The 11,837-nt window shown below is 45.4% G+C and overlaps 1 protein-coding gene across 1 annotated transcript in view; it reads left to right on the top strand.

Moving 5' to 3' along the window:
• Positions 1–9,019: 9,019 nt before the first annotated feature.
• Positions 9,020–11,837, top strand: part of HOXC10 (homeobox C10) — a 4,129-nt gene continuing 1,311 nt past the window's right edge. Inside the window, exon 1 of the mRNA XM_010202243.2 lies at positions 9,020–9,809. Within this exon, the coding sequence (XP_010200545.1) occupies positions 9,026–9,809 (784 nt within the window). The 5' untranslated portion in view covers positions 9,020–9,025. The remainder of the gene's footprint in view (positions 9,810–11,837) is intronic.

Raw genomic sequence — 11,837 nt, forward strand, 5'->3', positions numbered from 1 at the left:
CTTGTCCTCCCACCGCATCGCCCCCTCCCTCCCCCCCCCCCCAAAAAAAAGCCCAGCACCTTTCTTTAATGAGTGTTTGCCAAACCTTCCCAAGGTTAGGAAAACTAAAGAGAGGTGCAATAAGGTGAATATCGGGAGGTCAGAAGCGGCAGTTAATGCTCCGTAACAGCAGCGGCTGTCCGGACAAAAGCGGCTCGTCTAGACATTGTAATAAAGACTGCAGCACTAAACAGCTTAATTTTTCTTAATTACCCCGTCTGGCTAAAGGAAAAGACTTCCGCAGTAAATAGTAAACAAATAAGGGAGTCTTGCCCAGGGAGTTTTTTTCTCTCTCTCCCTTTCCTCTCCCCCCCCTTTTCCAAAGCTCCAGTTCAACTGCAGCACAATGAAACTGTAGGCCTAGTTCAAAGTTTTCGCGAGCTAAAATGGAATGCTAGTTGTAAAATCCAAGTTTATAGACCATGTGGGAGTTTACAGCAGCATTAAGCATCAGTGCCATGTAGGAAAAGGGCTGTTAATGTTCGGGGGGGGGGGGTGGGCGGGGGGAGAAAAAGGGCTGGCGGAGGGGGCCAGGGGGTCACTGAAGATGCTTTGGGGGAATGTACAAGCAGAACAGGATTGGGATCTATGTATCTCTCCAGCTCAGCTTGCTTGCACCTATATGAAGGGTGATATCGGTGGCTGGGCGAGGGGAAAGTCCAGCGCTGGGGTTTTTTTGGGGACCATTTTAAGCTCAGACAGCCAAAAATTGCCACGGCGAGGGGTTTCCCGAGGCGGGCCGAGGGATGCAGGGGTGGGAGTGAGACCCGCAGGAAGAAAAATGTGAATATATGATGTCTTTGAACTTCAATAAAGTCAAGTCCATCACCTTTAACCCTTTTGTAATAAAGCGGAATCAGAGAGGGTCGCGGCTCCCCGGCCGCCCCGCCTCCAGGGGGGTCGAAGAGGGGGGGTGGGTGGTTCTGATTCGGAGGGAGGGGACCCATATTTCCCACCCCCCCCAAAACCCAACCTCTAATTTTGAACCCCGCGTGGCGTTTATGATGCTTAATATTTAACTCAGCGGCGCAGCGTTTAATGCATTTCGAAGCAGGTTTAACGCGCACGGCGCACACTCTTTATTATTGTTATAAACCTTTTGATATCTTAACGCATGAAAAGTTTTTATAACTTTGTTTGGCGTAAAAGTTTTACAAGTTTTTTCCTTCCCCCCCCCCCAAAGTCTTCTTTTTTTTCCTCTTTTTCCAATCTCCCAGCACGCATTTAGGCTTTTCCATCAACTTTATTCCAACCTCGGATGTCCATCACAATAAAGCCTCCCTCATAGGCTGGGGAGCTCGCTCTGTGCTCTACGTTAATGACACCCAGACTAATTACGAAGGCCCTTTCCCCGTGACGTACAAACACACCAACCCAACCTGTTTCCTATTGCTCCCTGCATTTCATACACAACATATTGGAAGCAGCTCTGGGTGACTTTGTTGTGAAATATTGCAGAGAGGGAAGGAGATGAGGGGGTCGGCTTCTAATTGGCTTCTTGCGGGATAATACTATTCGCTTGTGTTGGCTTCTCTACAATGCAAATTAATTCCATTTTAGGGGGAAAAAAAGGGGAAAAGAGAGAGAAGAAAGTGAAGGGAAGAAGGGAAAGGGGGAAAAATTAAAGGAAAGGGGGGAAAAAGAAAGGATAAAAGAAAAAGAAAGAAAAGGTGAAAAAAGAAAGAAGATGAAACAAGAGAAGAGGTTGGGGAGGGGGGATCTGTAAGAGCTGCAAATGTGGATTAAAGTGTCCAGAGAATCTCCTTGTGCTGGATGGGGCTTCACACCCCCACTTGCACCCACCACACGACCCCATGCAGCCTCTACCGAAGGTGCCAGGGCAGGAGAACAAACTTGACTGTGTGATAAGGCGAAACCTCCTTGGTGGCATGTAAATAACCAACTTCAGCTGAACACCTCAGCGAGAGCGGCACACAATAGGCACGCGGGGGAATCCATCCTCTTTTTTTTGTTGTTGTTGTTTTTTTGACCATTTCCACTTCTCCTGATGGGTTTGACGTTGGTTTGCAACTTGGCCAGAGCTGGGATTTCGTAAAAGCCAAGAAGAAAGCCAGTGGGTTTGGCAAGTGGACTCGAATCGACCATCAATTGAGCTAATCCTCGCCTGTGGATCCGAGGGTGAATTCATTTATTTGTGTACGAGGAGCTTTTAGAGGAGAAAGAGACAGGACTGGGGCCAGGCAACAGCCCCCCAGTCCCGGAGTCCCCTCTTAGGGACTCTGGTGGCTCATAACCTTGGCGAAAGGCGATTAAATTGGTTCTCCTGAAGCACCGCTCTGCCGAGGGGGGACCGGCGGCGAATTTGCTGCTGAAATATTGTAAAGCCACCGGCAAAAGGAGGAGGGAGGGGAAGAGACAGGAGGGATGGAGGAGTGTGTGTGGGGGGGTTGTGGTGGTGGGGTGAGAAGGAGAAAACTTTGGGGAAGGAATCGTGTATTTGAGGCCAAGTATTTGCAAACTGGCAGTTTAGTTTTTTGACCTCCCCTCAAAGACAGAAATAGCCCCCTGAAAACAAATAGGTCCTCCTCAAAATGAGTAGACCCTTCTCAAAATCAATAGACATCCCCCAGACAAAATAGACTCTAGCCAAAATAAACCTCCAAAATTAAATAACCTTCAATAAATAGCACCCTCCCCAATAAATAACCCCTTAAAAATATATACTCCACCAAAAGGAAAACGCAGAGGGGTGGGGAGAAGCTGCATTGCCCCTCGGCTCACCAGGAATAACTTAAAACTATGACTTATCCTATTTTGCCCCAAAATGGCGGCTCATTAAGGCCTGGCTTCTCTGCCCGTCCTAAAGCTGGGGGATGCAGGGATGTGCAGCATATGTGAGATGGAAGCACGTTCCTCTGCTTTTGATAACTTCTAAATTACAACATGAAACCACGAGAATGTGGTTTGCAACCTCATAAGGCGCTTTTTTTTCACCCCCCTCCTCCTCTCTCTTTCTTTCTGTTGCGTTGGAGGGTTTTTTTTATCAAGAGTTGGGGAATTAGGCTGGAACATATTGTTGATGGAGGCCATAAAAAACTTTATTCATTTGGGGAGGGGGGTGTGTGGAAAAAGGGGGGGGGGAAAGGCTTAATGTAAACATTACGATTGTTTATGTGCTACAAGTAGCAAAGTAAATTCGTTCGTTTTAATTGTTAAAAAGTGGCCTAATTCCTCTCTTTGGATGAAGTGATACATGCTCGAGAAAATCTGCAGCCCCCTGCTTCAAAGATGGGCTTGATACGAACCGTATGTGACTCTACAAATGACGGGTAGAGCAGACGAGGCTCTTTAGGCTTTGCGAAGATTAAGAAAGATTAAGAATTTGCGTGTGATGAAGGAAGGAGGAGATGCTGGAGGTTATCTCTCAGGCTGAGGGCTGCAGGCATGGGGAAAAAAACGTTACATTCTTAAGCGAAAAAAAAGAAAGGAGGAGGGGGGAGGAAAGGGAGAATTGTGCTATTTGAAATAGAAATGTATTTTCCCCTGCGTGTGTCTCTCGGTGTTCTCCACCTCTGCGGCGGTGTCTGTGTTTGGAAGGTAGAGAGCCTCAAATTTAAGCAAATAGAGTAAAATTAAAAGGTCAGGCTTCAGCCCCACTGCAGCTTAGTTCCATGCTGGAGGTGTGAAACTTCTATTTATTCGGATTGATTTTTTCTTTTTGGTACCTCCCTTTCATCCCTTCTTTTTCTCACTCAGAGACAACCGGGAGCATTAATCTGCCGTCCTCGCCGAGCTCCCAATATTCTGTTAAAACTGTAACTGAAACAATAACGTTGATTTTGAAGCTCTCGGCAGATCTTCGCTGCCGCTTCACAAGCGCCTGGGCAACTATCAGCGATTTTCAACCAAGTTTGAAAGAAATCATTTTCCTATCGTCAGATGTGAGAAATAAGAACCCTTTGAGGTTGGCTCTTCCCTTGCAGCTACATTTTAGCACGTCCTTCATTGTTTTCATTTCTTTACCTCTCATCGTTACTCTTCGCCTCTTTCAACTTCACTTTATTTTTATTCCCTCTCTTTTTTTTTTTGGCTTTATTGAAAGAGTCTCTCCAAAATCCGCGTCGCCATCATCCACCTTCTTGTTTTGCAGCTTGAAAACCGCAGCGCAGCCACCGGCATTTCCCAGACCAACACCAGTTTCTTAAAACTCCCCACCTTTAATTTTCCAAGCGTGCAATAATTCACGTTTCTAGAGCTCTCACACCGACTTCTCCACCTCTGCGAGAAATAATTCTCTTTTTTCCCCTTCTTCTCCTCTTTTTTGGGAGGGAGGATGGCGATGGGGGGAGGGATATGTGTGTGTGTGTCAATATTGAAGTTTGTTAACGCCGTTGGAAAATTAAAGGAAACATTTCAACACTGAATAAACTCCTCCAAAATCCCCGTGTCACGTCGTTGTGCTCTGTCACCCCGCCTGCTCTTGCTTCGATATGAATTACACCTCCCAAATTTCGCCTTCGTGATCAAAGGGAATGGAAAAAGGGTCCAAACTCCATCCAGGACATGGGTGCTATGTTGGGGGTAACAAAGCTTGGACACAGTTTTCAATACCACCTCAAGGAACATAATATCATTCCATAATTCTTTGACTTAAGTTACTCAGAAAGAAGGAAGCAGGGTAAGAGGGATTGTAAAGTTTGATAGATTTCTTGTGGTGATAGTTTACAGTTTCTAAGCCAACATATAAAGGCGTGGGTTTTATTTTTGCATCGCTGTTATTGTACTCCAGTGTACTTTGTCATAAATCAGAATTATTTCCGCTACAACATGGGGCATAATACCGGGCAGAAATACAAATTTAAGGTAATCATTAAAGTGGTGCTACCAAATACTTCCTCGAAGCGAAAATGAATGTTTGTCATAAAAACGTAAGGAAACTTGGTAAAAAATACAATGGGCGTAAGAAGCACTTTCGACACATAACTCACGGTTAAATAATTAGATTGAAAAGGGGACAGGTAAAATATTCCGGGGAAGTCTGAGAGATGCTTTGTCTTGGAAATTGGAGACATTTATATACTCCTCGGGGTGACGGGCAGAAAGAGGGGGGTTTCTGGCGTCTTTCCCCACACACACACCCTCTCGTCCCTGCCTAGTAGGGTCCGCGGCTTCCCTGGCATCCCGAGCGCTGATTTGGGGATGTTTTAAGGCAATTGCTGTGTCTGTAAGCGCTGGGGACAATGGGAGGACTCGGGGACAGCCCGCTCCTCACACACCCCCCCTTACCACCGGGGGAATAGGAGCCGTGAAAGGACGGGCAAAACCCCACTTTTTGTGGTGTGTCTCGGAGTTCATTGGGGGGAAAAAAAATCCTTGAATTGGCCCAAAGAGGCCAGGTCGAACCCACGCGGGGGGTGGGAGGGGAGCGACTTTCTAGGAACCGCGTGGGGACGGCAGCCCGACGGCGGCGGGGGATGAGGGTCGGACGTGTATATGGGTCCCCTAAAAGTGTGTAAAATTCAAAGTAGGTTATTAAAGTCCTTACCACGGGTAGAGTCTCTCCTTTTAAGTTTTAATAGCATTTGTTCGTATTTATTTTCTGTAATTAGAGTAAAGCATTTTTCCCAACGGGGGTTCCACTTAGGCTGATGAATTTTATTTCTCTTTCCATTAATGACCCATGTTTATCATACTTCTAATTATTTTTAACTTTAAACAATATTCGATCTCCTGGAAACGCCTCTGTGCTCCGTGCTTCCTAACGTCAACTTTCTTTTCCCACGACCATAAGAAAAAAAAAACCCATCACGGTGAAGTTTCGAGACAATTTCAGGTCACAGCTTTATGATCGGTCTAATTTTGTATTTACTCAGCCCTCTTCCATCCCGAAGATGCTGATGAGCAACTCGAGAAACACGCTTGAAACCCTTCAAACGTTTGCATCAGTACCTTATGCTGGGGAGGGAAAAAAGAGGAAGAGGTAAACAAAACGCCTGTGAACGGTGTAAATCTTTATTTTATACTCACAACGTTTACACATTCATAAAAGATGAAGTTTCCAGCGTTGGTTTTGGGTTGTTTTTTTTTCTCCAGCAAACCTGGCTGCCGAGGTTTGCTCGAGATGCTCTTTCGAAGCGCCTGGTTCTGCAGAGAAGATTCAAATCATTTAATGTCACGTTTGATGTGCTCCGTGCAGCTCTTGCATATCTCCTTCGACAAAGGCACCCACCAGAATACAGGGGGGAAAAAAAAAACCCACCCCAGGAAAACATATTTAATCTTTAGGCAGACAATACAGGAAACTATGAGGTCAAATTTTGGTGTCCCAAAAAAATGCACATGTGTAACTGTTTGACTGAGCAGCATAAATTATTGTCCAGCCACATCAGCTGCAAAAATAAAGTAGAAGTGGGGGGAAAATAAAAGAAGTCAAACCGGGGATGGGGGGGAGAAAAGAGCTCGCAATATAATACAAAATTGCATTGGTCTTTAATTTCATCACCTATAAATGAGAAAATATTGGTTCCCATACTAAAGTTTTATACTTTGCTTATAAATATTATGTGGAATTTTCGTTGGATATCATAAAACTGAACGATTTCTATCAAACTCTTTTAAAAAGACCTATGCAGATAACACAAATAGAGGCAATAAAGTCGCAAATAGCTTTCCAGGGGAACCAAATGGCGTCTGAAGCCTCCGAAAGGGTTGGCTGTGCTGGGGAAGGGGGGACACGAAATAGGATTAGGCACTTTTAGGCTTTTTCGGCCTAAGATATTGAAACTTGTCCCACTTGATGCGAAGAGAAGACCCGCAAGGCTCTTGAAAGTTAAGTCGAGAGGAATTTTACAGCCCTGCTTTTGAAAATCTTTGGGAAAACAGGTTTGTGGACGTGAGAATATTTAAGCAGGACTTTGCTCTAAACCGTTACAAATCACCCCAAACGGTCAAGTTCCACTTTCTCGTCTCTAACGTACTTTTTTTTTTCCCCAACGATTTTACTCCCTTTTGTTTGTACCTCCCTTCTCTTCCTTTTATTTTTATTTCTTTCCCTTTTCTCCCCCTTCTTTTTCTTCTTTTTCTCAACTTTTCCACCCCCCTCTCTTTTTTCCCCTCTTTTTAATGAAAGGTGGCGTTTTCTTTTTGTTTCCCTTGAAAGTGACTCTGAACCCGTCTCTTTCTAATCGTAATGATCTTGAAATTCCGGGCTATCTCCCTTTTTATTTATTTATTCGCCACTGCCCTAACCCGCCGCTTCACCTAAAATCAGAGTTCACCCACCAGCACTTCAACACGCCGGGGAAAGTGATTTAGAAAAACCTCAAAGCCTATAGAGCTTAATTACGGCACGATTTAGAGGTTAATTATTACACCATTTAGAAAATAATGAAGAAAATGTTCGAAAATCAGAAAGGGAATAAAGTGTGTGGGGGAGGGCACGATAACCACGAAGAGTTGGATCCCGCCGTATTTAAAGTCTGAAATCTTAGTCGGAGATTTAAAATTTCGAAGAAAACAACAACTTTGAGCTGCGGTGGCAGCGAATTGCGCCATGAACAGAGGAGTGGAAATATTGGAGAGATAAATAACTTTCCATGTGAAATCGCCCCAGAATAAAAAAGAAGAGGAAAGTCAAATAAAATCCAATCAAATCGGGAAAGTTGCAGTTTGCAAAGGTTTCTGCGTGATATTTAGTGAGTCCTAGGTTCGGATTTTTCCCCCCCTCCCACACTCTTTCCTCAGTAGATATTTCCCGGAGAGAAAGGATGCAGATGGAGAGAGACAGACAGACAGATAGGAGGGGAGAAAACCCACCACACCACCGCACTCTCGCAGTTCATCGTCTGAAACTCGCCTCCTTTTCACAAATTCGACCCCTTTTTAGCTCTCCGCAAGGAATATACATATATTTTTTTTCCCTCCCTGCACAGCACCACACATGCGAGTTCAGCCCAGAAACTTAAGACAGTTGGGGAAGGAAAGTGGCTAATTAAAAAAAGCTGTCTTCACAGAGTCAGGGAAGGTGAAGCTGTTTTGCTGCGGAGAAAACAGAAAGCAAAACTAGGGTTTTGTCTTTTTCTTCATTAAAAAAAAAGCTGCTTGGGAAACCTGCAAACCGCTTTAAGGAGCTTCGGGGTTTTGGGGAAAAACCTGGCTGTAAAATCTGTGAATTATTCCCCAAATCTCTCTCCTCCACACTCCCCCCCCACCCGCATTTCCCCCCCCCAATTTCTCTCGCAGCAGCAAAAGCAAAGAGGCGCCGAGCGTATCACCCCATCGCACCCCTCAAGCCCCATCCAGCCCCTCATCCCCAACCCCAAATAATTTTAATAAGCATAAAAATAATGCCAAGAAGCAGCAGCGCAGCAGTCGTCTCAGCCCACAGGAGCTCGCCCAGCCTTGCTGGAGAGGAGGAAGAAGGTGTAGCAGAGCAGAGGAAGGAGAATGGGAAGGGAGGGGGGGGAGTAGTTGCTGGTTGAGGAGACAACAATTAAATAAAAAGATCTCAATCGGTTTTGGGGCGCAAAAAGACAATTCTGAGAAAGCAGGGGAAGAAGGTGGAGGCGGCAAAGAGAGGGAGATTTTTTTTAATTAGAATTTTACCCCGATTTTTTTTAAAAAAGAGGTTGGTTCGTAAAAAAATTAACAATTCTATTTTTCCCCTTCATTCCCCCTTCCTTTGCCCCCTTCCCACGCGTGGCTCCGTTGGTAAACAAACGGGCGGGAGGGGAGCGGGGCGGCGGGGCTCTGCCTTTGTTCAACGTGAAGGTCCCGGCCCGGTGCTGGCAGATGTCGCTGTTGCTCCACGGTGCCGCTCCCGGTCCCGCCAACTTGACCCCCGTGACGTCGTCCCCGTCTGAATCATCAAGGCCATTTTCAATCCTCATTGGCCTGGGCATCACGTGGGGGGGTGGAGGGGGGGAGAGCGATGCGTGGATAATTATGGTGCTTGATATTTTTTCCCCCTAAAAAAAAGATGTCAGCCCCTGGCTGGAGTATTCCTCCTTAAAAACCCTCTCTGAAAATGTCATGTCCCAACAATGTGACTTCTAACTCGTTTTTGATGGACTCGTTGGCCGGTACCTGTAGAGGGGAGAATTATTCCTCCAGCCAAGGGATGTACATGCAGCCTGGGAGCGATTTCAGCTGCGGAGTCATGAGGAACTGTGGAATTATCCCGTCTCTTTCCAAAAGGGACGAGGTGAATAGCGCTACCTTGTCTCTCAGCACCTATCCATCTTACCTTTCTCAGCTAGACACTTGGTGTGACCCCAAAAATACGTACAGGATCGAGCAACCTGTTGCAAGACAGCTCCCATCCTGCTCCTTCCCAACCAATGTCAAGGAAGAGAATGTTTGCTGTATGTATAACGCTGACAAAAGGGCAAAAAATGCCACAGAGACAGCCCTCTACCCCAACCAAATGCCTGAGTCTTGCCTAAATGACCATGAAGTCCCCGTTCCTAGCTACTACCGAGCAAGCCAAGGTTACCCCTCCATGGAGAAGACGTCAAACTGCAGCAATCCAAATGAGTTTGAGGCAAGTTTTGAATCCAGGGCGAGCCTGAACCCAAGGAACGAGCATCTGGAACCAGCACCACCACCTCCTCCACCTCCTCCGCCTCCCCCGGTGGCTAAAGTGAGTTTCCCCGAAAACACAAAAACAGATAATACTCAGAACACATCCACGAACGAAATTAAAACAGAAAAAAGCGCCCCAGCACCCAAAATAAGTCCTTCGGAAGCAGAGAAAGACCTGAATAAAAACACTGACACCAGCACTGACAATTCTGACAATGAAGCAAAAGGTAAGGGGACCGTTCATTACCAGTAGCTAATTTCAGAAATTAGTAATCATTCATAGCTAATAAGAGTACGGGTAATCCGAATATACAGTAATGTGCTCTCTGCTTTGCCAACTTCTCCAGAAATTGGCACAATAATGCTCTGTATTGTTGTTGTCTTTTTTTTGGGGAAGGGGGGGGAAAAATGTTCTAAAAATGTTTGTGGGTTTGTTGTTTTCCAGAAGAAAAAAAAAACCTAAAAGAAAGACGTATATTAGAGCTTAGAAAAAGGAGCAGAGAGTTGCTTGGGAACTCGTTCTCTATCTGGTTGTATGGGGAAAATTTGCTGTGCATGTACTTGGGCAAAAAAAAAAACCCCAACCCCAAACCAACCAAAAAAATTGGTCCTTTAAATCAACGCTGCAGAATGTAATGAGGTGAAGGTGGTTTTGCTCGGAAATCGCACAGGCTTGGGGTTGGTTTGTTTGAGGGGGGATTGTCTGGGGTAGGTACGTGTGTTTTTTAAGGCAGATGAACCCGGATTTTGTTGTTGTTTGTTGTTGTCGTTTCCCCTCCTTCGTATTGCTTTCTATGCAAATGCTTCATTCCCGGGTGCTAAGCGAAAACGGTCTTCTTTGGCTTTGCTCGGTGTTAAAACGAGGTGGAAAAATTGAGCTGTGTAGGGTCTAATTTGCAGTTTCAAACGTCTCAGGCTGGAGTTGTGCGCTGGGGCTCGTTTCATGGCTTGGAAGCTCATGGGGAGATTCAGAGAGGAAAAAAGCTACTCTTTTATTTTTTTTCCCCTTCCTGGCGAATTGAGGTCTTGTTTGCGAAGGCAAAAAAATGTTTCTGTGTGTTGAGCAGATGTTTTAAGTTTGGGATTGTCTGAAATGAGGCTTTCATTGAACCCATTTTATTTTCTCTGTAGAGATTGCAGATGGCTCGAAATCTCTGTGTATGTGAATATTCGGGTTTGTTCTTCTCCTAATTTGAGGCTAGGTGGATTCAGAGACTTCTTTCAGGTCCAGAAGTGCGGGAATGTGGCTAAGGATGGCTTGAATTTCCCTAAAAAGTTGGTAGAAACCGCTGCTCAGATCCGAGCAGCGGGTTGCATGGTTTGCCTGTGGTATGGGGATTAAAATATCCGCCGTGTGTCAGAGTCTGTGCTATAATTACGGCTCCAGCAGCATGAGGGTGGTGGGATTTGTGGCGTTGTGTGTGCAGGCAGGGCTGCACGCATGTGGGTCGCATGTGGACCCCCATGCACATACACCTCGGGTCTGTAGCACCAGCAAAACCTGTCCTCTGGCGTTTCCCTCCCCAAAATTGGCCTTTTAAAAAGCAGAATCCAGCATTGCTGCTTTTTTTTTCCCCCCTTCCTCCCTCTATTTTAATTTCCGCCTCCTCTCTTTTTTTTTTTTAAATACCATTCCACATCCAAAGGGAAATGATATTATCTGACAGCTGAATTACAATTACACACACACCCAAAAAGCAGCAAAGTCAAGGTTATCAAAACCCCTGCAAACTTATCTGCACAAAGCGCCTTCACTGTCCACGCCAAGGGAGATTTTGTTGGGAGTTAACCCGAAAGGACGATTATATGGGGTTCGATTTATAATTGGGGCAGAAAGAATTCGGTCAATGCAGAACAAGGGTGTTTCTTTCGCTGCAGATCTCAAATGGAAAATGGGTGCGTGGAGAAAGACGTGGTTTCCCACATTTGTGTGTGTTTGTGTGTTTTAAATGGCATTTCGAGGTGTTTACCGTGTTTTCCAATGGTCAGATCCCATTTGAGGCGCATTTTGTTTGCTTCTCTTTCCGTTACTTCCCTTTAAAATCTTTCATAGCTTCAGTTTTCGTTTATGTTGAACACGATTTTGTTTACTCGTGCAGAAGGTAAGAGACCTTTCTCCTGTAATTTAAACATTTTTTTGGGGGAAAACAGAGTGTTCCCGATTGGATTTCCAGGGCTTGGTGGCATTGAAGGTTTTCTACAAAGATGAATGCGGGTCCATGTCAAAGCAGCAAATTCTGAAGGTGCCTTTGGCT

Source organism: Colius striatus, chromosome 26 (genome assembly GCF_028858725.1).
Source record: "Colius striatus isolate bColStr4 chromosome 26, bColStr4.1.hap1, whole genome shotgun sequence".
Lineage (NCBI taxonomy): Eukaryota > Metazoa > Chordata > Aves > Coliiformes > Coliidae > Colius > Colius striatus.